General features: G+C 39.0%; 2 protein-coding genes across 2 annotated transcripts in view; one reads left to right on the forward strand and one right to left on the reverse strand.

The window, feature by feature from the left end:
• The window catches only part of LOC140925989 (uncharacterized), a 12,037-nt gene extending 10,229 nt beyond the window's left edge, over positions 1-1,808 (forward strand). Inside the window, exon 8 of the mRNA XM_073375806.1 lies at positions 90-1,808. Coding sequence (XP_073231907.1) covers positions 90-553 — 464 coding nt within the window. The 3' untranslated portion in view covers positions 554-1,808. The remainder of the gene's footprint in view (positions 1-89) is intronic.
• Positions 1,809-7,648: 5,840 nt separating this feature from the next.
• The window catches only part of LOC140925990 (uncharacterized), a 56,546-nt gene continuing 36,476 nt past the window's right edge, over positions 7,649-27,718 (reverse strand). The window contains 8 exon segments of the mRNA XM_073375807.1: positions 7,649-8,533; positions 20,105-20,281; positions 20,575-20,934; positions 21,454-21,753; positions 22,394-22,470; positions 23,742-23,924; positions 25,165-25,341; positions 26,370-26,594. Coding sequence (XP_073231908.1) covers positions 7,649-8,533; positions 20,105-20,281; positions 20,575-20,934; positions 21,454-21,753; positions 22,394-22,470; positions 23,742-23,924; positions 25,165-25,341; positions 26,370-26,594 — 2,384 coding nt within the window.

Genomic DNA, 27,718 nt, shown 5'->3' on the forward strand with positions numbered 1-27,718 from the left:
CCCAGAATTTTGTTTGTGATAAGAAGAGGTCAAAATACCAAACTGGACATTATTATTATTATTGTTAACATTATTATTTTTTTCATCAGAGGAAAAACGGCAAGGAAGAGAACCATCTAAATTTGACATGGCTTATACAAAGCCTCAAAAAGTCAACGAACGCGCTTTAGCCAATTACGACTGGGCAAGAACCTCGTACCTACCAGGCATGCTCGAGCCCACGGCTCACGACCAAAATCCCTCGGGATCAATCCCGAAACTCATCTGTGATGATGATGACAGTGACTTTGATGATCCAAATGAGTTGGGTGACGATAATATAACCTTCGAGCACGGGAAGGAAGACCCGCGAGAAGTAGAATCACCTTCGATGTCGTCGTTGTTTTCACCTGTGGACGAACTCGAGCCGCAACCACAGGAGCCCGTGATTGTCGAGCCTGAGATGTTTGATAGTCTGGCGGAAATTCCCCGCCCTCCCCCTGACGGTGATATGGTTGGCTCAAAAGGAGTCCCTCCCAGTCAGGATTACGTCACAATGATGGGAAGATTTTAAAGTATTTTGTAATTAACTCCATGCTTTCTTAATTCTTATAAAGTTGTTTGCTCTCCGGTGGAGATCTGAGTGCAGATGAGTAACTGGAGTATGTGCAATACGATTGACATAAAAGAACCATTAGAATCATGTCTGTAGATTAAATTTTTAACATCGAAAATAATGCCTTTTTAAACCCCCTCGCAAATAACCTATATACTGTGCAGGGACTCAAGTATTTAAATCGCACACGGCCAAACTTTACGTCCAATTTTTTAGACCAAAATAATCCCATATCTAAATATTACTGCAAAAATAGGTTGATTTATATCAGCGATTTTGAAGCCGTTCAAAAGACTCGCAGTCGTGTATTATCAGGTTTAAAAACTCGAGGCGAAGCCGAGAGTTTGTAAACCTGATAATACACTCCTGCTCGTTTTTATTGGGCTGCCCTTTGGGCAAAGCCCAATCAAAAATTGGAGGCCGCCTCGCCTGTGCAGGAAAAAGACAAAATGGCGGACTGATAAGGTTTCCAGTCCCTCCTCCCCTACGTTGTTGCTAATCTTTTGATTTTTGAGGGGAAGGGGTGGGTAATTTCAGATAAAAATCATGGTAGCTAAGGGGGAAAAAAATATTCTTGTCTGAAGTTATGTTAAGTCCTACGTTATCGCTCAAAAAAAACAGGCAAAATTGATCACGTAGCAAGCCTTTTGTAAAAAGGGACGATCGATTGCGTTTGAATAAAGAACATGTTCATTGTTATTGAAATATATTAGACTAATAAATTCTGGGTATCATTTCTTGTTCGAACATGCTCGAACACCACTTTGCATTGCAAGTGGAAACTAATTTAAACTTTAACTTGCTTGTAAGAAAACTGATACCCGTATTAATTGGTAGTAACAAGTAAAAATATAGTACAAGAACTTAAATTTCTTTAGTTTATATTTGTAGAAAATGTTCATCCAAGCATATTTCGTGGCACGGCCGGGCATAGCAATTATTCGCGGCATTATTGTAGGCTCAAAAAGTTAAGAACCAAGGCATGTTGTGATAACAAAGTCTTTTAATTTAATGGTTTGGTGCATCGACTTTTAGCAGCATCGTGTAATTACTTTTACTTTGTAATATTAAAAAGACTGGTTACTGAAACACCTGTTAAATATTTAAGATTAAAATTAACCACTTTTTTCCTGCCTAAATACCATTAGTTTAACCTGTTTCCTTTCCTACCGGTTTTATTGATATCACGCAAAAACGTTATATTAAAAGAATATTTAACATAAAGAGTGCAATTAACAAGCTTTTATTTTAATTTAGACTCTAGATTAATAACGTGTTTGTTTTTGTTTTATTTTTTCACAATGGAGCCATTTATTTATAACTACCAGAGAGAATGAAATCCATTTTTTGTTCCTGTACACTGCACTAGGATTATTGAATTTGACAAAGACACGAAAATGGATTTGATTCTGAAAGTTACAGTCAAATGATTCCATCTTGCAACCGCTTATCTTAACTACGCTCCTCACAGGTTCAAGATGACGTCGCGGAGCCTTGAGCCTTCCTTGCGCCCATGTACAGTTTGATAAGCTCCCCCACGAATAAGTACTCCTCCAACTAAACTCTAGCAAATAAGAGTTCCCTACCATTTTATATATTCACCGAATTTCAGTTCGTTGAAGAAAATCTTTCTAGGAGTCCCTCTCGCGTCCCCCCATTGGAGAGGTTACCCCACTTTGGCGGATATTCAAATAAGTTTACAAGCGATAAGAATGAGTCTTATTCATCCGAGGAACATAAGCAAGAAAAAATGGCAATGCAAGCGAACGCATGTGCTTTTTTAATAGAGGATGTTAGCATCAACAACGAGTACGAGTACGAGTACGAGAACGACTTCAAGCCGTACTCGTACTCGAAGTCGTTTTCTCAGCTTTCTATGTTAGCGATGACACCATAGTTAATTGAGTGGAATGGTTATGAAACCCGTCAGACTCCTTTGTTATATGTTTTTGTGGACCTGAAAGTGCACAACGTTCAAAAGAATTCCTATCATTTTGATTGTATTGACCAATAAAAACGTTCCATTAATTTATTCCGTAACAATTTGCCAACAGAAAACAAAGGATTGTGCACTTTCACGGTACTTCCAACATAAACTGCAGCACTGTTGTTTTTATCATTGATGTTTGCCGCTTTTCATAACCAGTCTCCTCTAATAACTATGATGACACCGAGTTCGAGTTTATAGAAAATAAAATTATGGGATTCCGCATGACTGGGCGCCAAATTTGAGTCGAGGTAGCGCTTCCACAACAATTTCGAAAACAAAAAATGACTCTTAAAAATTTAACCTAGGTTAAAACCGATTTTTCGAGGTAACTCGAAGGATGGTTAGTCGCGGTCTTAAAACACGTTAAAACCCATCAAATTCAACACAACAACCACACTGGATAAAGAAGTAAGTGTTCTTTATTGATATCTTCGACTGTTGGGATATTTTCGACCAAATAATGGCAATTTTAGGAGTTATTTCGTGAGCCTGTGAGGCCTGTGGAGAGACATGAAACTTTCCCGGGTAAATGCAAATTTACTCTGTGTAGGAAATATCGCGTTCGGTTGCTTTTTCTCGACTTCAAAAGCAGTATTTTACATAAAACATGGTATAAGGAAGGTTCAAGATGATAAAGAGAGGCAAGAAACGAAAAGAAACTGCATTAAACGATCGGAATTTACCTTTGAAAACCAGCTCTTCCAAGTCGTTCTACCCACTTCGAGTTTTTGGTCAGAACTCGTCGTAGTGCAACTTGACAGGACGACTTGAAAACGTGGAGATGCGCAGAACGGATGCGCAGTAAGCAAAATCGCTGATCTCGTTCTAGAACTCGTACTCGTTGTCGATGCTAACATCCTCTAATATCTTAGATATCACGACCGTGAGGGTAGTAAAAAAGTCACTTACAAATAAACGCAAGTACAAACAGATTTGTGCAGCTTATGGCGTTACACCTGCAACCTTAAATACGGGTGCGTATTAAAAATTGGCGTTTGCACTGTAATATGAATGAAACGAATGACTGGTGAATTCTACTGCTTATTGCCTTTAAGTTCATTTAAACTTCAAATACAAACGTTATCAATCTATAAAAAACCTAACGCCGAATATTTAGTACCTTTACTGTGTCACAGAGTGCAGAGAAATATTATTTGATCGTTACATTCTGATTAGATTCGCCACGAACTTGAAGCGCAAACCGATCTTTTACCTACAGAGATTTTGACCAGATTAAGGATAACTAATCCAACTGACCAGTTTCGAATTATCAACATACTGATTGTTGACTTTAAGAATGATAAGAACAAAAGAAATGAAATGAATTATTCATCCATAAATCAAAATGCAATTTCTTATTTTTTTTATATCCCTCAGTCTCGAAGTCAAGTACTGTATGAATTTTAATAATTCGAAACTACAACATAGAACTGAGGCAACTGTATTGCTGTGTACAGGGAGTGAAACGACGCGTTCATAGCCTGTTCCAGGAAGAATAGAATAGCGCAAAACAGAGGGAATGATTCGATTTTTTCCTCTCTTTTTCTCCCTTCCGTTTCTTTTCCTCGTTCGCACATCGCTTCTCCATACGAACGCCCGGTAAGGGTTAACAACTTTCCCCAAATACGACAGTTGACTTACACTTAAATAAGACTCCTCTGCGTTCTGTATCAATGATAACTTCAATTTAATTTTAAGTATTTAAATTTAATCTTTATTAAAACGTTGAGTGCAAATGTTAAAAAAAAAATCTTCAGCTTGTTCAGCGAACAAGCGATACTGCACAGTCACCTCAAAACTTTAGGAATAAATTGGAGCTCCAGGCAGCGGTGTATCAGCTTCATGTAGGCAGAAAAAAAGAAGCGCAAGGTTACTTCATTTAAAAAATTTCTTTTATTTCGGTAGAAAACAGCCGACATTTCGGGAGGCCACCACCGGTTTAATTTCGCTGCGAGATGACGTCTGAGAAAAGTAGAAACGTTGAAGCTGATTGGTCGTGCCGCGGAGGAATTTGCTTTCATCCATCAGAAGCATTACCTAGGTAGTGACATGTCTTCAGTATGGAATTTCAGTCTATTGTCGTTCCTCAGAACGTCCTTTCGCACGGAAACCAGTAGTGACCTTCCGAAATGTCGGCTGCTTTCTCAGGCTCTTATTTTAGCGTACGTTTGGGCTAGATATCTTTTTAAACTCTTTAGCAGTTTATTTAAGGTGGATTAATATCATTTATTATTCATTCAAATTTTTTCCCTGAGGCGATTCTGATTGGCTAAAAGCACACGCATAATTCACCATAACCAGGCACTGATGACCAAATTTGGAAGAGTTTTGCAACCAATGACGTCAAAAGTGCAGCTTCCTTGCTGGTTAATGCATCGTTAACCGAGAAGACCTGGGGACGAGGTTGAGTTGTTTTGGTTGTGAAAACAAAAATCGCGGACATTTCACTAGTTTCAAGAGTAAGAACAAGGCGAAATAATAGCTAAAAACATGGCAAGAACAGCAAAAAGGCAAGTCGAACATTGAAAAATAACAGGAACAAAGCTTTTAATCACGATATACTGCAAATGTACGGGCGAGATTGGATAAGATTTGACCAAAACGAAACAAAATTTCACTCATAAACCACTTGTTGTAGCTATGAAAATAAACTCATTTTTCCAGACTTTATCTCTATTTTCCAGACTTTTTCCAGGTCTGGAAAATTGCTGGGAAAATTTCAATACGTTTTCAAGAATTCAAGACTCTGTACGACCCCTGCGAGATGTAGAGGGAGTTGACGGCCAACCACCAATGATGTCTGTTTTCATGGGGCTTTATCTGTCAGCTTAGCCTCAGCTTTTACGTAAGAAGGTTGCCTGTTATTAAACCGGAAATATCATTTAGAGTCAGAAATTATAGCCTACCTTCTCTGCGGCAATCAACCATTGGGTATTCACTGCCCCTGCGTTCCTCTGTAGAAACATTTTTTTAAACAACTCGTTAGAACAATGATCTCAGCATGAGAGGCAATTACGTATTAAATAAAGGGCAAATACTTGGATCGGCATACTGTCCCTTACATCGGTCTCTAACTATGGCATGGCGACTAGGAGTATTCAACTTACCGTTAACTCTCCTTATGCGGTTGTATCGACGCACTTGTGGTTTTTCTCAACCGATGATAAAATTCACATTCATACATTTATACACTCTTTACAGGTGTTTAAGACACCTGAGGAGGATTATGAGGTTATCCCTATATTAAAATCTCTCACCCCACCCAGCCCAGGAAAGTTGGCCACATTTCCAGGGTCTCCTACTCTCTTCGAACAGTGGTATGGGTTCTTTTACGTCTCAAAAGGACCAGATAAGTGAAAGCGCTGTGCGACGGGACCTACGATTTTTCGTCCTTATCTGAGAGACTAGAAAGTCTAACCGCTTGCAGATGTCATTACAAACGCAGCCCTTTCTTCTCAGTTATTTAAAGACGCTGAGTGTTGGTTCGGGCGGGGTTTGAACAACCGACCTCCCGCTCAGCAGACCGGCACTCTCCCAACTGAGCTAACCAGACGTCGGTTTACCAATGTTAATGGGCGTGTACAAGATATTGCACAAGCTACGGCCGGAGGGAAAGCCGTGCTGCAGCTCAGGTGGCGACGTCACCGGAAGTGATTTTGATCTTATCGAAGCACTCCTCTCCGTCGCAAATCTTTAAGTCCATACTGTTATGTATAACCCATTATTATTACCAGTGTATTGCCCGTATTGTTGCCAACGTAACATATAAGCCACTAATGCCCACAATAAATTCACAAGTTTGTATCAGGGACACCTAATGCCTTCTAACGACGCGAGCTGTATGTTATAAAAATTTAAAAAATAATAAAATGAAAATAAAAAATAAAATAAAGAAAAATTAATAACAGTAAAGAAAAAACAAAGAACAAAGGATAACACCTATTCTGATAGCCTTTAGACTTTTTAAAAAAGTCCTTCGTCGGATTTCGCTCCGCTCGCCAAGTGGTCGACTTGTAGCAAGTCTAGATAGCCTTCTTCGTAGATGTAATTTAACCTCGGTTAGTAACGTCCGCGAAGCAGCGCCGATATCCTTGTTCTGGGCACCCAGCGGACTGAGCGAATTACCGGAAGTGCGTTTTGAATTTCCTTTCATCTTGATTGGCAAATCTACAAAGGCTTTTTTAGCTGGCCAGTCATGGCGCATACTCAAATCCTGGTACACAGCCGGGAGGCCAGAACAAGGACTTCTCGCTGTTTCGTAGACCGACTTAACCAGAGTTTAGTTTCGTCTGTGACGCAGGCTACCACAGTGACTATATGATGGAATGAACAGTATGTTGCCGCCATGAATCAAAATTATACAAAAAAGGTCTAGTACATACCTTTCCGTATTTCTTTTTGTACATCTTTGTTCTCGTAACCTTAAACAGAACGACAGTCAATAAATATTTAATTTTTCTTTGACTCCTGTGCAGAGTATTTAACTTAGTGAAAAGAGAAAAGTAATTGAAACCGCCCTTTGAACGTAAAGTTATGTTTTCAGGACGAACAATGAAGGCACAGTCGCCTCTCATTTTAGTAATCAAAATGAAATCTGAAAAATAAAAATTGTGAAAACCTACCACAACCGCTAAATCTAACAAATTTTAGTCTAGTAAAAGGGGACTAATAGGTCATTTGCACGATGACGCCTTTTTGGTTACTAAGACTTTAAATTTGGTAATCCCAGCGAGGTTTAAGTAACAAAAGCCCTAATTTGCACAAGAAAAAAAAACCCTGAAGGATTATGGTCGTAGTCCTGGGTAAAAATGACGCCCTCCTACAAATGGCCTATTGTATTGTGATTAAAATGACTGAATACATCTTTGACTTACGGTGCAATTCTAACTTGCAGGACAGAAAGATAGAAATTGATAAAACGTAAAATTACAGCGAGATCTCAGATTTTTTTCACCAATGACAGTATAGTACTTGCAAATTAAGATGAAACCTTTGGGGGAAAGATCTGTCTCAACTAGTGCCATACGAAAAAACCTTTTACCAGTAAGAATAAGTTGATTTACTTAATTATACGTTGAAAGACCTGCGCTTGTTTCTAAAGTAGCAAGTTTGGAATTGAAGCAGTAAATATAATTTTCGTACAATATCAACACAGGCACATCTTTAAAACTGGCATAATTACCGGATGCTTGCAAAGAGAAGACTGGTTTATGCAGATCTTTTTCAGAGCCGCCAACTTTAGAGATTTTATTTCGTTTGTTGAGGAATAAAATGACCCCAGTGACCAAGATTGCCAGGCCCACAAGCGAACCCAAGACAATTGCAAGTAACACGCCCATTTTGAGTTCCGAGGAGGTCTCGGACAGAACGGGATCTGTGGCTGGTATAGAGGCCTGAGAAGGAGTGAATGGAGTCGAGGAGGACTGGAAGGAAGTCGCATCTGCAAACAAAGTCCGTCCGTCTGCCAAAGTCACTGAGAAGTTTCCATTCACGACCAGCTGCCTTAGCGCTGAAGCGGCTGTAGTAACGTCAGTCTCTCCAGGTCCTCCCGGTATCAACGTGAAAGAGACCAAAATGCTTCCTGGTCGAACATCGACGTTTTTTAAACGAGATGCGTTGACGTCCATTATGTCAGCAAGAGCCTGTACTATAATGACGATTAATGCTTGTTTACTTGACTCGGTACTGATGTGTGCTCCGTATTCAGCAACAAGTTTAATCTGGATATGAACAGCTTGGTCTTCCGCCGGTGTGGGTATTTCAGAAGAGGCAGATTGAGTGGTTTGAGTAGCGGGCATGATGGAGGAATTAACAGCAAATACTGTCATGAATCCCAGTGAAGATGATTTACAGTCCACAGAAGCACCTCCTTTACCATTGTCTGGAATGAGGGTCGTACTAACGCCATCGGTTTTCCATGACAAAGACGAGACATCCCAGGTGTGGCACTAAAAAAGCAGTGATAGAGAAATCACTTAAACTAGAGTCAAACCCGCTTTAGGGACACCCGCCCAATACGATACGGACATCTCATTATGACGGACAGTTTGCTTAGTTCCTGGGGAAAGAAAGCCTTCACATTTTCTCTAAATCCAACCCGCCTAATACAGACACCCCATTGATATGGACACTTTCTTTGGCCCCCCTTGGTGTATTATAATGGGGTTGATTTTATAAGGGAATGAACAATGCAGTGAAACCTCCTTACGACTTTAAACTAACAAATATATATAAGCTGCAATAGAAAGGCGTCAGATTAGGTCCATTACGATACAACATGAAACATATTTTCAAAAGTCCGAAAAAAACATAACATGCTAAACTGCTTGTTACTTTGAAAAATTCGGGAAATGTCGATGGCGATTCTTTGCTTATCCTAATGTACAAGCTCTAAATCGCCGATTAGGAGTAGTGTATGACGGATGCTTGGGTAACTTTAATTGATGGGCTGAGATCTGGTTGGGCAAACCGGTTTTGGAACTGTAGTTTCCCGGGTAAACCTGCTTTGGGGTGGGACAAACCACTTTGGGGGATAATGAGATGCAGGGCATGGAGGTACATAAAAGAAAAACAATTAAGACTTTGTCGTAGGAGGTTAAAAATAATAACGAGTTGCAAATTGTTCTTACCTGAGGGGGTGAAGACAATAACGTAGGCGTCTGATTCTTTTAATGATGAGGTTTAATGTCGATTTTGAATAACGCTTTTACATATACAAGGAAGGCTTGCAAGGTCAACATAAAAAGACCACTAAGGCATCAAATGAAAGGTACCCGCCAAAAGGGCCGATATATGCAATCCACCGTACCAAAAAAGATGGCGACTGGTACATTTACCCACAGTTCTTAGCGCATGAAAACCATAAAATTGCTCATAAAAACGCACAGAAAAAATTTATAAACCTAGGATAGGCAATGTTGCTATTACAGGGACGAACTTCGCCCCCCCCCCCCCCCCCCCCCCCACCACCCCTCCAAATATGACTATGTGTAACTGGCCGTAAAATTGTACTGCCGCCATCTTTTTCCGTACGGCGGATTGATTTCATATGCAGTTCAACTCAGTAAACTTAAATCGATGATCTCGAAAACATGTAAGATCTGTTAGAGCCTTTCAAATCTCTTGAGAATTCGCAGTGCTCAATTTCAGGCCTTAAGAAATACTTTCCACAAAAAGAAAGTTTTATTGGCAGATATTTGTGGAAAATGAATAGTTATGTAGAATTATTAGTACACTAAGAGTTTCATCACCAGGAGATGTAATTCTAATTACAAAATATAAATGATGACTTGTTTTTTTTTCAGTTAACCAAAAAATCAAGTCGAAAATTGTAATTCTTAGCTTCTTAGATAAATACTAGAACTTACTAGAATGAAAGAAATATAGAGAATGAAAGAAATATAGTAGACACACTCGTAATTACATATATGGCTATACGGATAACGGTATAGTCTCCTTCGTCTTTTGCATCACATAATATAGTTCCAAGAGCTCTTCTGCTCTTTAAGAAAACGTAAAGGAAAAGGCGCAATTTATAAAAATGCAAGCGTTATAACATACAAAGCCTACTAGATCAAAATATAAACAGAGATCTGATCCAAGGAAACTGTTTAAAGTGCACGTCAAGGTTGAACCGAGCCAATGAGGCCACTAAATGTGTTCATTTGAAATTCAATTCTGAATACTTAACTTATAACGAGTGGCTGAAACAGTGTATTTTTTCACTATAAAAAAGCAAGTTCATAACGCGATGATCGCTTACAAGAAAAAAAACAGCTCAAACAACTCACTGAAAACTTCATGGAGGTTAACGGGAAAAAGCAAACAAACAAGAATGGTGCTAGTTACTTATATCTGAGGTATGGGTTCCTTGGAGCTGCTCTGAGCTGCTCAAAAGTGCTCCCTGTTTACTCCGTGTTGCTAGGAGCTGCAGCTCTTTAATTACCACTCGCACGCCGTGGTAACTTGATGAAAGTTAGATAGGATTGAGCAAACAAACATCCCTCTTTTAATTTATAAGTTTGAGTCACTCTGGAAGGAATTCTGGGACCAATTTCAACTAGCGTTAGTCACAAACGGTTTTTTTATACGACATAAGCTAGTTCAACCGGTTTATCAGGACTTACACTAGTTATCTGAAACCTAATTTACACATAGGGCATAAGCTACGTATGTAAGGCGAGCGGATGGAAACAATTTACTTGTTAGAAAAAAGGAAAACATTAAAGCTTTCAAGAGTAGATTAGAAAAAGGGAATAATTAAGGCAGAATGGTCAGAAGGCATAACCTTGGTTTTAGGGCGTACCTCTTAATTCCTGACAGAAAATCGAGCCCTTAGAACAAAGTTGCTGATCATGAATGCAGGGCTATATATTCGCACTTCATTAAATCTGCAGTATTTTTCGCATTACCTCGTTTTTAGTTTCTCTGTTTGACCTGTATCGAATGTGATTTGTGATGCATTCTTATTCGACAATAACAAATGCTTTCGATCAAGGCAGACCGTTGATGACAAATGCCCTGCCTTGGAAACACTTGAACTGATTTGACTGGACCATTGATGTATTACAGAAAAAATATCCCAAAAAATATACAAAGTAGTCAAGGTGAAAAAAGGCGAATTAGGTTTTTCTACAGACATTCCTTGGGTCAAAGGCGCAAAGATAATGGCCGTGTCACCGAAAAAAGAAGGAAAAAGCCACTATATTGAGACCAAAAAATTAATTTTTAATCCATGGTAAACTGTAATTTTAATCTTAATTTGAATGGGTATTATATTTATCGGTAAGTCGGATTTTTAAGAAGATGCCAATCAAACGCGTTCCCCTTTTCTTTATTTATGCTTTGCAGCAATATTTAAAAAATAGAAATTACATTAAATTCTTTAAAGAAATTACGCTTGAATGAAATGCGGAAGACAGCCAATTAATTCAAGGTAAAAATAAATGTAAATGAAAGTTTTTCTGGTGATAATTGTGTCGCAATAACGAGCATCTCCAACTCTTTTACATCCCCAAAAACAAAAATATGCCTATTGCACGCAAAGAAGACTTGATTGAGCCAGGACTTTTTCGTGAAAGCAGTTCAGATACGTGTGAACAAATTTCATGCTGGATGCACATTTAGGAAGGAATAATTTTAAATAATAACGCCGAATCAGTCGACAGGTGTTTGAATGTTAACTTTTCTCATTATTTTCCATTCTAATTCAGGCCTTCCGGCCAATTAACCATGCCAATTTCTCTTAAAGCATCAGTCCAGCAATACTTAAAAACATTCTCAACATTGTTGCTAACTCTCAATGTTTATAAATATATAAGAGACATCGAGATGCGTAGTATCAGATAATATCAATCTGATATCAGTTACTTGATGGACAGCCACGATGCATGAACGCCAACTGGAGAACTTTATAAGGAAACCTTTCCCCAGTCAAGGTAAAACCCTGATGTCCTTATTACTAATTTGAAATTCTCGTTTTAGTGTAAGGTAAATTTATATAAATAAATATTATAAGCCAAAAAATCACTGCCACGAGAGAAGAAAGGCTGTGTAAAAATCTCTTAGCCGTGAATTTCGCCTTCACTCAAATTCTATTTTTTTAAAGTAATATCTAGATCGAGTCCGTCAGTACATAGTGCTACTCGCGCATTTCCTTCATATCGCAAAAAATGTAAGAAAAAAGTCTCAATTTTGATTTTGCTCAAAATTGGCTTGAATGCTACTAGTTATAACCTTAAGGAAACATCGTCGGAAAACTGGACTTTCTTTACTGGAATTTTGGAAATGGGTCAGGTAAAAAGGGTTCGATAATAAAGGTTATGGGTTCATTAAACTGGAGCGGCATTCAACGCCCTCATTTTTAACCACTCAGAATGGAATTCCTACGCTCTTTTTTTTTCCCCAGGTTAGAATCATGGTTGCGCAAAACTCCAGCCAGTTTGCCTACGAAGCGTGCCTAATTGCGCTAATCTTCCAAGAGATGTTCAACAGCAGATACTTAACATTGGCAACTACTCTTTCCACCGTTCAGTCTATGGCCGCCAAACTTACTGAGTATTGATGGCCATGTTTTTTTTTAATTTGCATTTTTTTAAAATTGTCTATTATTCACGAAAACTTCCTCCTTCAAAAAGTTAACGGCACGTTGTCGAAATAGGGTAGTTGCGGATGCGTAAGATCATAAAGACACTGAACTTGCCCTTTTTAATAGTTACATAGCAAAAAATGGCTCATACCCAGTTCTTTTATTGATTAACAGAGCTATTTACATAACAGAAAGTACTTTTAAAAGTGTTGACAGTAAATTGCTCATCAACTGGTGCGCGCGCACAGAAGTTATGTTAGTTTGACCGAGGTGCCTGTAAGTGGTAAGTTTACATGACGTATTTATTTACAGTCGTGATATGTTCAAATTGGGGGTTAAGTTCTAATTTTCCGTCGAGAATTCCCGTCACTATTATATGGGAGTCCACCCACCGGGTGTAAAAGCTGATAAAATCACTGTCCGATTATTATTGCTGCGTCGGTGCTGTTCCTGCTTTTGTGAGGATACTTCGGTGGTTGTTCAGTTGTGTGAAAAATATTATGGCTTTCTGGCGCCGTTGTTGTTATTATTATTGTCATATGATCCCGGCTGTACTTGCGGAAGGCATTTAAACAAATCTCTTACAGCTTTGCGTATCTTTTTAGAACGACCGAAGTTCAACAAAGGATTTAAAACTCCATTTAAGTGCAAAAAAATCAGGTAATAAGGTCGAAAAGGCAGAAAATTCTTGAATCCTTTTATGAATAAAACTGCTGGGAAAATAAACGAAGGGAAATAGGTCAATACAAAATTCAAAAGGATCCAAGCAACTGTGTTAGCTAATCTCTTTTCCCTTTTCAAAAGGGAGTCATTTGGATTTCCTACTACAACAGTTTTTCGAAAATACATGCTAAGATAGCAGAATATTATGATAATTGCATAAACAACAAAAAGAACTACACTCAGAATAGCTCCAATAGGTCTATAGACACCTCCCAAACTTGGAGAAAAGTGAATTGCAAATACAGTTATCACACTGGTCAACCAGGGTACACATACTGCCTTAAAAGCACGCTGATTCTTTACGTGATTACGATACCACAACGGACTTCGGACTGCCAAATAGCGATCTCTACTGATAACTGCTAGGTTACCGAGCGTTGCATAGCTGCAAAAAATACTAAAGGCGTACTGGAGCGGTTGAGATTTTTGACACATGTGTTCGTGTGTGAATATTTCTATGTATCTGTACATAGAAAACAGAGAAAATATTACGTCAGTCACTGCCAAACTGCACATCATAAGCATCGCGGGATATCGAAGAGATCTTGTTCTTGCCACAGCTATAATAACAAGCGTATTAAAAACAAATGACAAAAAAGCCAGACTAAAATTTAGAGGACGGAAAACGTAGTTGCCAGTGTTAAGTATGTGGTGTTGAACATCACTTGGAAGATCAGCAATCAGGCACGCTTCGTAGGCAAACTGGCTGGAGTTTTGCGCAGCCATGATTCTAACCTGGGGAAAAAAAGAAGATCGTGGGAATTCTATTCTGAGTGGTTAAAAACTAGTGCTTTGAATACCGCTTTTAATGAACCCATAACCTCTATTATCGAACCCATTTTACCTGACCCATTTCCAAAATCACAGTATCTCGAGTGGCGATCACTCGTTGTTATCTAGAAAGTCCAGTTTTCATACGAAGTTTGCTTAAGGTTATAACTAGTGACATTCAAGCCAATTTTGAGCAAAATAGTCTTTTTCCTTACATTTTTTTCGATATGTAAGAAATGCGCGAGTAGATAGCACTATGTACAGACGGTTTCGAACTAGATATTACGTTAAAAAAAAAAAAAATTGAGTGAAGGCGAAACTCGCGGCCATACGATTTTCTGACAGCCTTTCTTCTCTTGTGGCAGTGATTGTTTGGCTTATAATTTTAATTTATATAAAGTTACCGTACAATAAAATGAGAATTGGAAATTATTCAAAACGACATCAGGGTTTTACCTTGACTGGGGAAACGTTTCCATACAAAGTTCTTCTGTTGGTGTTCATGCATCGTGGCTGTCCCTCAAGTAACTCAGGTGACTGATATCAGATTGATATTATCTGATACTAAGTATTCTCGATGTCTCTTATATATTCTTCCACTTAGCAAACATTGAGAGTTTACAACAATGTTGAGAGTGTTTGCAGGACTGATGCATTAAGAGAAATTGGTTAATTGGAAGGAATATGAATGGGAAATAATGGGAAAAGTTAACATTTAAACATCTGTCGACACATTCTGCGTAATGTTTTTAATTGTTCCTTCCTAAATGTGCAGCACGAAATTCGTTCACGCGTTTCCGGACTGATTTCATTAAAAAATCCTGACTCTCTCTATCCCGTAGTTTATCAAAACAAAAATCCAGTTTTCTTTGCGTGCAATGGGCACATTTTGGTTTTTAGGGCCGAAAGAATAGTTGGAGATGCTCGTTATTTTAGACACGATTATCACCAGAAAAACTGTTATTAATTTAATTTTTTACCTTGAATTAATGCAAGGGTAATTTCTTTAAATTTTTAAGAACACCATGACACTTTTAAGTTTGAGGAACATGTTTCGATGTTTCAAACATCATCTTAAGCCATACAAGGTATAATACTAATGGAGTAAAGTATATCGATATATATATAACTATCCAAACAATGATTGCTTATAAATTCAAAATTCGTTACACATATTAAAGCTAGCCAATAATATGGAAAGAAAACTAAACGAACTATAACGGTAAGTAAAAAATTTAAAATGTAATGCTAAATTAGTAGAATCAGCCAATAATGTGAAAGAAAAGTAAACGAACTACAAAGGTAAACAGTAATTTAAAAATGTAATGCTAAACTTACATGCTCAATTTGCTCTTTAAGTTCAGGTTTCACATGTTCAATATGAAAGCTCTCCTTGACCATAAGTTGATAATAAGAACAAGCAGTGTCAATAATTTCAAAGTAAGAGACTCCACATTTATCTTTACAATTCTTAGAACTCTTGAGATGCTTGAAAATGTGGGAATTCCTGTCCCGAAAAAGGTGCTCCTTAATACGAGTGTTAAAAAGTTTAATGGATTTGCTATTTTTTAAATAGTGCCGCAAAGCATAAAAAAGGGGGAGGATCGCGTTTGATTGACGTGTTCTTAAAAATCCGACTTACCGATAAGTATAATACTGATTTAAACTTAGATTAAAATTACAATTTACCATGAATTAAAGATTTTTTCGACTAACTATAGTGTCTTTTTCCTCTTTAATTTTTTTCTTTTTTTCTTTTTTCTTTTTTGGTAACACAGCCATCATCTTTGCGCCTTTGACGCAGGGAATGTCTGTAGGAAAACCTAATTCACCTTTTTTCACCTTGACTACTTTGTATATTTTTTGGGATATTTTTACTGTAATTCATTAATGGTCCAGTCAAATCAGTTCAAGTGTTTCCAAGGGGGGGCATTTGTGATCAACGGTCTGCCTCGATCGAAAGCATTTGTTATTGTCGAATAAGAATACATCACAAATCACATTTGATACATGTCAAACAGAGAAACTAGAAACGAGGTACGTTATAGTGCGAAAAATACTGCAGATTTAATGAAGTGCGAATAAATAGCCCTGCATTCAACAACTTTGTCCCAAGGGCTCAATTTTCTGTCAGGAATTAAGAGGTACGCCCTAAAACCAAGGTTATTTCTCCGGACCATTTTGCCTTAATTATTCCCCTTTTTTAATCTACTCTTGAAAGCTTTAATGCCTTCCTTCTTTTTCGAACAAAGTAAATGGTTTCCATCCGCTCGCCTTGCATACGAAGCTTATGCCATACGTCTAAATAAGGTTAACGATAATGTATGATAATGTAATTTCTTGATAAACCGGTTAAAATAGTCTATCTTGTAAAAACGAAACCATTTTCGACTAACGCTAACTGAAATTGGTCCCAGCATTCCTTCCCGAGTGACTCACCCTTAAAAATTAAAGAAGGTTTTTGTTTGCTCATTCCAATCTAACTTTCATCGATTTACGACGGCGTGATAATAACACATTTTTGTCAATTCTGTCAGAAAACATTTAGCCGTAAGTTCAACAGAGATCGACATGAGACAGTGGTTGTCCCAAAAGATTTGATGGCGAAGAAGCAACGACAAGCTTTTCAAACGAGGAAGAGGACTTGGAACGAAAAACAGAAGAGTATGACGGGAACATTGTGCAAGAAAATGGTGTAAATTAAGATAACGAAGAGGACGATGATGATGATGACGATGCTGTTGACGAAGACGAAGGAACTAGTAACAAAAAAACTGAAAAAGACGAAGAAAATACAAATAGTGACACAGGCAATGAAGACTTTGATCCTTGGAATAAACTTCGAGAAGAAGACATCAATGATCTGAATCCATTTTGGGAGGAACAGGTGGAAGAAAAAATACGTCAGGGTTTGCCAAAGGATGATGCTCAGGCTCGAGCTTGTAGCCTTCTACTTCCTGTTGCCGCAAAAAAGCTACGACACTTATATTTACAATATATAAGGTGGTACCATGACCTTAAAACTAATCAAGTGCACAAAAAGGTTATGAAAACATTACGTAGCTTTATGGAAGATGATGAAATGGAATATACGAAGGCTGCAGAAGCTGCCGTGAGTAAGAGAAAGTATCTGTTAAACAGTTTGTTTGACCTGGAACATACCCCTAAAGACACATCGACTGAGAACGACAACTTAACATATGAAGCAAGGAAGAGAATGTTTTACGAACGTTTGTACACTTCATCAATTAAAAACATTATGAAATAAAATCTGCAACGACTGACTCCATATATGTTACTGAGAGTCAGGAGAGAATGTCTGCGTTTTGTAAATGCACTGCAGTTTATAATATTTCACTTAATAAAGGTGATGATTCTATAATTTTCATAACTGATGACTTTGACTTATTACGTTTTACACCGGTAACCCGAGAAACCCAAGGTGATTTTTCAGGGGAATCAATCATTCGTCAACAAAGATTTGTTGGAATAATTCTCACCTATCTGTACAATCATAGTGCTGCGAGCAATTTTGAGTAACCAATGAGCAACACTGAGTGAGTCAATGAGTGATGAAACTCTGAGTGCACTAATAATTCTTTATAACTATTCATTTCCGACCAATATCTGCAAAGCACTGAGAATTCAAGAGATTTGACAAGCGCTAACAGATCTTACATGTTCTTGAGGCTATCGATTTTTAAAAGTTTACTGAGTTGAACTGCATATAAAATCAATCGCATATATCGGCCCTTTTGGCGGGTACCATTCACTTGATGCCTTAGTGGTCTTTTATGTTGACCTTGCAAGCATTCCTGGTATGTATTAAAAGCATTATTCAAAATCGACATTAAACCTCCTCATTAAAAGAATCATACGCCTACTTATTTGTCTTAACCCCCTAAAGCAAGAACAACTGTCTTGCAACTTGTTATTATTTCTGACCTCCTACGTCACTATCTTTAATTGTTTTTTATGTACCTACATGCCCTGCATCTCATTACCTTAAACATCAGTCTAACCCTGTATCTCGTTATACCCCAGACTGGTTTGTCCCAACCCAAAATAGGTTTATCCGGAAAACCAGTTCCAAAACCGGTTTGCCCAACCAGATCTCAGCTCATTAATAAAAGTTGCCCAAGCATCCGTTAAAGACCACTATTAAGTAATGAGGTAACGAAGCGTAAACACAGGAATCGCGTAATCGCAAACAGACTTATACAGCTGGTGTATTTAATGCTCCTGTAAAAATTATTTAAAATATATTTTCTTGGCCGGATGAAATTTCTTTGATATCCTCAAGGTCATATGTCTACAGGAGAATTGCAGGATCTGAGTAATTACTTTGGCACAGAGTTCAATTGTTCTAAAATGACAATATCTTCGTGACATAGCACCTTTGGATTAGTATCGTGTGAATGGGAGCAAGAGAAGTAAGCAGGAGAGTTGCATTGAAAGTCTATGCACACATTGCTGCCCCTTCAAACGGTCCCTAAAGCCTTTACAACGAAAAGTCGTACCTGTTCCCCCCTCGTTTAGAACATGGCCAATACTTTACACTATGGCCCACAATAAAGGACAGAAATAATAAAATGAAATAACATGGCAACTACAGTTGAACCTCCACTAACGGCAATCTCTCCACAACGGCCACTTTTTTTGGCGGACAGTCCATACATTGACTCTTACTCAAACCTCTGGCCACTTTCTTCTGTCCCCAATAAGTCAGGGGCATCCAACGAGAATATAGTTCAAAACCACTTAAACTTAGCAATGTTGAACGTATTTTAGTATTTAAACGGTAGATATAGGCATATTCTTATCCCCTCAAAATTTTTCATCTGTTCGGATTTCCTAGCTGAAAGTCTAGTGATCCGAAAATTATAGGGATCAAAAATTTTCGAAAATTTCAACCAGAAAAAAACCTCCCGAAAATTTTTGGTGACATTTTTAGGGTAAGAGTCCGTTAAAAATGGGCAATTATACCATATGTGTTCGAAAATCCTAGGAGAGGCAGGCAAGCAAGAAATTTTACAACAAATGTTCCGAAAAATCTAGATCTCAAATCGTCTTCCGAACAGATATTTTCCGAAAATTGACGTTGAGTGCCCCTGCAATGTGGGCGTTGTGAAGAGGTCCAAATGACAGGAGTAAACCAGATGGCTGTTTACAGGCATGGCCGAAGAGCTGAACTCGGGACTAACAAGGTGTTTGAATTGGCGGCTCTGTTTTGCGAGTCTAGCGCTTTGACTGCTCGGTCACGGCTGCTTTTACATGGCGCTACAGCATATTCAAGTAAACTTCAACCTACCTGAGATCAGCAGCTTTATTGTCCAGCCAGAGTTTTCCCTTATATTATGCCCTGGCGCTAACAAATTTTTATTGACAACTTTCTTTATTCTTATAAAGGCGATTTACGTCAAATTTTGGGCAAAAACCCCAGCTTAAGAATGAAAAAGTCTCTTTTCCTTTTTTTTACCAGCTTTTTTGGACACAGGCCTGCCCAGAGGGAATGTGCACGAACGGGACTCAGGTCCCACGCGAGGTGCCATCCCCGCCCAATCCACAACCCGTAAAGGTTGGCCACACCGCCGGAGTAGACGACCCCTACTCTTTTCGAATAGTGATGTGGCTTCTTTTAAGTCCCACAAGAACAAATCAGTGAAAGTGCTGTGAGACGGGACCTACGCTTTTTAGTCCTTATCCGAGAAGACTAGAAAGTCTAACCATTTGCAGATGTCATTACAAGGGCAGCACTTTCTTCTCAGTTATTTAAAGACCCTGAGTGTTGGTCCGGCCGGGGTTTGAACCTGCGACCTCCCGCTCGGCAGACCGGTGCTCTCCCAACTGAGCTAACCAGGCAGCGGTTGACGTGCGTTGCTCAAAACGTCTTTGCCTAAGCTCGCCAATATTACTGATTACGTAATCAATGCCTTACCATGGGCGTTGTACAATTGGAAGCTATGTAATTTCGCAGTGGTATCCTGAAAGTAACAGGCTCCACAAGACCGCTAACCAACAGAGGAGCTGCATTTTCCGGGTTAAAGAGTTTGACGTAAACCACGTGACTGATGGAGCTTCCGTCATCAGCCGTAGCAAGCAAATCATTCGGATACTAAAAAATTAACAAACAAAAATTATGAGTAATAGTTGGATAAAAGCAAGTTCGTCGTGAATTTCCCTCAGGCGTTTTAAACGACAAGTTTACTGTTCCTTTCGGAAAAAATTGCCAATAGCATCATCGTCTTAAATGTGTTGACGTCACATTTGTAATGCAATACCGAAGAATCTCGTTTAACCTAGAAATGCATGAACATACAAAAGACTACACTTTTTCGGGCTGAAAAAGTGATAAGGAAAAAATCTAGTCAACAATTTAAAAAAAAGGCTTTATTAGAAGCTAATCACCTGAGCAGACACAATGCATGCTCCGTTACATCCATCCTCGTTGCAATCCCAGGATTCGTAGCGGTCTTTCACTGACTGTCCTAGCAAGACTTGGGCGCTTTCTTGAATGGCATAGCTGCAATTTTCACACGCGGTATTGGTAAAGTTAACATCTACGTTGTCAAAGCTGTCCTTTTTGCTCCTAATAACCACAATGTGAGACTCAGCAATCAGTGCTGGCTCCCCTGTGCTGAGGCTTTGACACAGACCTCTACCCAAGTCATCAACAAGACCCACTAGTTCTTGTTTCACCGCCATGGAGGAATTGCTGAAGTTGCCGGGTTCAATGAGCGCGGAAAATACGCTTAGAGTTGTTTCAACCTGTTGAGGAAACGCTTGACATTAGATGAATTTTTGAAGGGTCTTGAGTCGTTGAAACGAGTTCTAACTGAAATCAAGGTTTACGACAATACTACGTGTAGACGGTGTGACAGCGAAATGAATTACCGGCCAAGTTTAAAAAAACATGACGCCATTCTTACCGACCAGTGAGGTGTCGTCCTTTAAATAGCCACACAGTATGACACAGAACCAAGGCAGAAATAGATTTCATATAATTTTCATAGGAAGAGGGTCATTAAACTATCAAACATTGTCTTTATTATATTTGTTGCGTCACTTTAAGAACAAGATGAAAAACAAAATACACAAATTTTTAGCTGCAGTGACAAGAAAAAGACACTTTTTAATGATAAAAAAGTGCCATCGAAAAATAAATCTATGATGGTTATTGCTGGAACGAATAAAATCATTTCTGTTTAAATCGTTCTATAGTCAAAGACAGTTTTGAGCTGCCATAACTGACTTGACTTGACCGGTTTGTTTGGTTTTTCCACATACATCATCTATAGTTTTTGCGTCAACCTCCACTTCTTCATCTTCACTGTCATCACTGTTAGAAGATCTTCGTTTTCTCCGAGATGATTCGCCGTTTTCCCGAGACCTCTTTGGGGAGACTAATTTCCTTAAGTTTTTCGCCGTCTCTTCCTTATCCTCAACAGCTTCACTGACCCTCTTTCTCCCTTCCTCTATATCGCCAGACACGCCCATGAGGCCAAGCTCAAGTGATTTCAATAATTCTCCTACTTCCTCGCTACCAATGTCTTCAGACTCTTGGACTTCTTTGACTTCATCATCAACCTAATGATGAATAGGAAGATTCTTACATTTGTACCTTAAATCGAGCGTATTGTTGACTTCTTCTGTTAAAGCAGTCCTGGAACGAAAATCAGACTGTAAGTTGAACAAAGTGATATTTCATGTTCTCCTGTAAATAAGATGTTTTGAAGTTTTAAGTGATAAGCTTCACCCTTCTTCAAATTAAAAGAAAAACAATGCCAAAACTTTAAACTTTTCTCTTCGTTTCTAGATAAAGAAGGTTTATTGTTATCATTATTATTATTATTATTATCATTATAATTATTTTGATAATCATTAATGACTATGTAGGAGTGGCAAGCTGTTTGGGATATCGTCCGAACAACAGGCAAAGAGGGCCACACAGACAAAACATTCTCGTTGATATACCAAAGAGAGTCGAAGGAAGAACCTGGATACGAAACGTAAAGTATCATAATGGGCTGCTTCCAGGGTATTTTGAGGCCGGTTCCTGGGCCAGAACAACAAACACGGTCAGCCGCGAGATGTATGAGAGCTTCCTTAGGTTCGAGGAAGATTTCTCAGTTTACTTTGAGATAATTTTTTCCGCATGGAGTTAGTTTTAAGACGTCCAGTTAAATACAACTATGAATTTGAGAAGAGCATTTATGACAAATCTTACCCCTTTTGCTAACTCAATCAGCATGTCATTCGTTGCTTCTTCGCTGTCCGATCCGAACACCATCCGTTCAACGTCGGCTGGAAATTAAACGAAAACATCAGTCACGCCAAGAGAATTCTACATAGGGGGTTACTCAAAATACAACACAGCTTGTAGGAAAATCGTACAACAATAGTAGCGACAGAAATTTCATCCTCAGCGATTTACTTCAATGAGAAAACGTAACATACATCGAAGGGCGACGTAGGGAGAAACTCAAAGTATAATAAGGAAATTAGGGGTCAGTTAAGGCGTGGTGGCCTAGCGAAACAACACGTCGGACATTGAGTGGAACTTCGATGTAACGAACCTCTATATGAGAAAGTCCTCGATGTAACGAACGATTTTCTCAACCGTAGCAAATGTAAAATATATGAAAAAGAATTGGGCGACCTTGCAGCTCTTGGGAGACCTCAAGGGATTGGTTTGGAAAACAGCAAACAAACAAACTTAACAATGGAACCTGGCCCGAAAACAAAAGAGCTGCGACCCATAGCGGTCCAATTGAATTAAGGGTTCTGATGAGCTGCAAGACTATTAACTGAGAACATCGACACAACGAAAGCTCGTTATAGTATAGAGGTTCCACTGTACTTGGTTTCATGAGAAAACAACCTTTGCTCTCTCTTCACCCACTCATATAACTGGCGAATGACAACGTCCTACTGGAAGTACCAACCCTGCAAACGACTGTCGTTTCATCCAGTGGGTAGTAGCAGTAATGCTTCACAAAAGAGGGTAAGCTCACTTGGCGAGGGTGTGGGTAAGCAGTTGGACCCCAGAGTTCCGCCACACGTTCCAACCCCGTAACTTTTTATATACCGTTTCTGAAATACGTACCCTTTTCCTTAGTCTGCCACACAGCCGTTTTTAGTGTCGTCACGCAACGCTCCTCCCCGACACTAAAAACGGATATACATGTGTAGCAGACTACCTTTTCTTATACCTCCCACTGAAAAATGATACCCCTTTTAGATACCAACTCAAGGTTAACAAATTTTCCAAACATCTCATATAATTTTATTTCAACTTGTGTAATCCCAACCTTAGTGATATGTACCTGAAGCTTGAGAAGAAGGCATCATGGGAAGTACCCTCATCTCCTTACGAGTATGAGATCCCGATTGGCTTAAAGAGCGCTATATGGTATGTGCCATGGAAGTTCCAATAAAACTGCGCCATCAAGAAATTGTCTTTTCCGATCATCACCCAAAAGAACCAGGATTCGTACAATTCCTACACTTCTAATCTTAAATTCATTTTCTGAGTGCAATTTACAGGTAACTCTGGGATTGGTAACTAAACCTACCTCGAACTTCAGTGATTTCATTTCGGTTCAGTTTTTCTCTGATTTTCTCAGTAGCGTTCTTCATGTCTTCCTCGTTGAAGTTCTGAGGAGGGACTACAACTGGACAAACAGTCCTCGCTGTTGCTCCACGCGTGTTTCGGGCTTGTACAATACAGTTTAACTTGTTACCTTTTTCCGGGTCACCTGAAATTCAAATAAAAACCGCACGCTAACATGTCCTGTTTTTTTATTATCATCATCATTATTCTTCTCAAGGAGGTGGTTTGCTAGACACCACACTTTAAGTTACTAATGCTGGATTTTTAATGGTAGTTCTAGATGTCGTAAAATTAGTCTTTAACTGATTTTAAAGGTTTTTGTTTGTCGTTGTCATGGTAGTATCGATTTTACTTAAACCTGCATTTTGACAAACTTCAATCTTAGGTCAGTTAGTGGTAAAAATTTTATGGCGATTGGAGGAGGATAAAATCACTTTTAAGGCGATTGAAAAACATCGGTATGGTCTCCCAAAAACTGTATCGAAACACCTTAATCAAAGCAAAAACAGATAATCGCAAACAGGTGGTATTACAACACAACACGAAATCTTCATCCCTTTCCCCTCCACTTTTCTCTGCACCCGGGCCAGGCTACTAAAGTGTTTTGACAATTTACAACTGGTATAAGGGATACACCTTATATAAGACTAAGCTAGGCACAAAGACATTGTTACTAGGTAACCATTAAACTAATCAAAAAAGGGGAAAGCGTGGGGTTAAAACGTGACCCTGGAATTTAAAGTTCAGTATGTTGTCCGTTACGTTTTGGCCTTGGGTTTGTTTTTTACTGGCATGGCATACTAAGTGTTATTTTACCACTGCTGGCTTTTCAATTCGCCACTTTACAAACGAGAGGAAAACTGGGACCAGTTAACTTTCGCAAAGATTTCTGGGACTGTTACAAGGGAAGGGAAACAATTGACCTTGCGTCCCTAGTAACTATCCCAGAAACAATTGCGGGGCACGTTTCGGCTCCAGTCCCCTTTCCTTTTCTAAATGCGAATGTAGCCATTTTTTTTCACTACCTTATGTCTACCTCGTTTCTTGTGCATCTTTAGCCGTCACGCAACGGGATTTCTCCGCACGACGTGACAAAAAAACCTGTATCGGACCGGAACAGATCAACCTTGTAACTCACTAAATGACAAAAGGTTAGGGATGGGGTTAATTGGAGGGTTGAACTTACCCTGTTTGCCCTACCAAAATGTTAAGCATAGTGTTCTAGGATCAATTTAGGTTTCTGAGAAACTGCCCACCTACCCCTTCCCTAAACCAACAGTTTCTCTAAGTAAGAAGTAAGTGCTAATGTTAGCTTAGGAGAAGGGTAGGTGGACAGTTTGCCGGAAACCTACCTTGATCCGTCTAATGCAGTGAGCCGTTCATACCTGGAGGTAAAGCAACGTTTTCGCAGATGTTGCTAGTAGACCAGGAAGTACTGTATTTTGGTTTATTGTTCTTGTCCATATATCCACAGCGATACTCCAGTGCTTCACCCTCGGGATCTTCAAAGTCAAGTCCTTCAATAGAAATACCTTCATCTTCTGATCCTTCAAGTTTCTGACCTGGAAAATATTGAGGCTTTTTTAATGGGCCCTTTTATCAGGTAAAATAGCATGAAAGGTGTACTACAATCTAACTTGAATTGAACGACGACTCCCTAATATAATCTTAATATGGTGACTTAAGTTATGTCTCAAATGCTGAGTGAAGTGTTCGTTCGAACCTAGTTAGTATAACTTACGATAATTTAATTTAGTTTCACTTCGTAAATAAGTATAGTTTCCGTAATAATTTAGTATAATTTATAACTTCTTTTAATTAGTTAACACGCCTAAGACCAGACGCATATGATTAACCAGATCATCGCACATAGCAGACTTAACTCAATTTTTGAGTAAAGAAGTTTATAAGGACTTGGCAAGGGTCTGCTGTTTATCTTTTAACCTTTTAAGCCCCATTAGCATGAGTTCCCAGCATCAAATTCCTCTTTGGAGTACGTAAATCCTCTATCCTCGCCCCTCCCCCCCCGTGTCTTATTTAATTCAAGCCCACTTGAGAGGGGGCTTGTTTGAGAGGGGGGGGGGCTTATTTAATTTAGCAAAGACGATTGTGTAAGTTATCCATAAAGAACTTGACTACAAAGTGGACAAGCTCAAGTACAAGAAGGATGGAGGTCATGCAGCCGAGGATCAGAATCAAATCCGAACTTCCACTTGGTAAATAAACCACCCCGGATCAGCTCACACGAAGTTTTACAGTCGTGATTTATTAATACAGTCAATAATTTATCAGTGAAGAATAATTAGGAGAGGGGAAGGGGCATAATGGAGAGGGGAGCTTATTAACTTTCTTCCCCTGAAAAGGCGGGGAGGGAGGCTTATTAGAGGGAGGGGGTTATTTGAGAGGGGACGCTTAATAGAGGATTTACGGTATCTATGCTTGCTTAAACAGAGTGACTACGAGAATTGAGGACATGATAACCCAACTAAATAGATACTTTATCAGCTTCTTTCCACTATTTCTATAGGAAATGTATCGGGAAAACAAATGATAATTACAATTTTGACCCAAGGGTTACTCGGTGACTTACATCTTCCTTCTATCGGCGGTTCAGCATCTTTCACTTCATCCTCTGCAGAAGCCTCAACTTCTTCTCGCCACACCTTCAGTTTGCATTTCAGCTTTAATCCATTTCTCCACTTTCTCACGACCAGGGCTACTTTTTGTTTGATCAATGACTTATCCGGACGCTTCTTTACAACCGAAGAGACTGGTGAGTCGGTTACACTCTTGAGATCAATGTCAAACAAGTTTCCTAAAAAACAACATAGAAAAGAGAATACAAGAATACATCAAGACAAAGTGTTTTTTCCTTTTTTATTACTAATGGCGTCTGAATGAAATGTAATCACCGACCAACAACGGCAACAACATTGAGCTTAATTTCTGTCATGACCATAAAAAGTTGCAAGTTTCGCTTCAATTAAATCACGACGAGATGAACGTGATCGACTCTCAGTATTAAGACAAAAACATTGACAAAAAGATATGAAAAAAACTGTGGGGTATAAACCAAAATATAGCCTCGAAGAAAGTGACGCGTACTGCTTTGAGCGCCCGCTTATTTCCTTAGCATTCAACCATGGACAAATAGTAAATGAACGTTCAATAAAAAGCAAGAGAGGATAAAGGGGACAGAGAAGGCATCCCCCATACACACCCCATTCCATAGGTAATTCGTCTGGAGTTATTTTTAACACCACAGATCTCAAAGGGGATTAGACAACAGCTAATTACATAGCGCGAATGTGTTCCGCGTGGACGACCCACGCTCAGAGCCACGCGTCCTTCACGAATTGACGCAGAACAAAATGGCGGAAGACGCGGAGAGCGATATTGCTATTCCTTTTGTCGACGAAAACGACTACAGAGAGATTTCTGCTAAAACTGTGTCAGCGAAACGAAAATTAAAAAAGAATCGCCCTTCCTCTCTTGTATAGAGTTTACAGTACAGCAGGGAAATCCTTAACACACTGAATATTCTCTCAGGATCATTTATAATTTACAGTGTGAAGAGAGCAATTTCTGGTATTAGTCTTTTATTATTCAACAAAAATAACACTTGGCGTCCTACTTGCTTTATTGTACAAACGAACGGTTTCAATAGACCGGCGAAATTTCTCATTTTATTAAAGCACTGAGGTTACGACAACTTCGAGTTAAACTGATTTCACGGGTTGTCAAAGAGTCCAGCGATTCCCTTTTCCCAGGTGAGCGCCGACTCATTTTGCTTCAATATTCAGGAATGCTCTCGATCTCTTTACGCTTTCATTGCCTCTCGCCCGACATGTATTGCACGGCGTTTAGTCATGCGAAACCTCCACGAAACATCCACGCAGCGCGCGAGGTAACTTTATCCCGATTCTAAAAATAACTCGA

This window comes from Porites lutea, chromosome 2, assembly GCF_958299795.1.
Source record: "Porites lutea chromosome 2, jaPorLute2.1, whole genome shotgun sequence".
Taxonomy (NCBI): Eukaryota; Metazoa; Cnidaria; class Anthozoa; order Scleractinia; family Poritidae; genus Porites; species Porites lutea.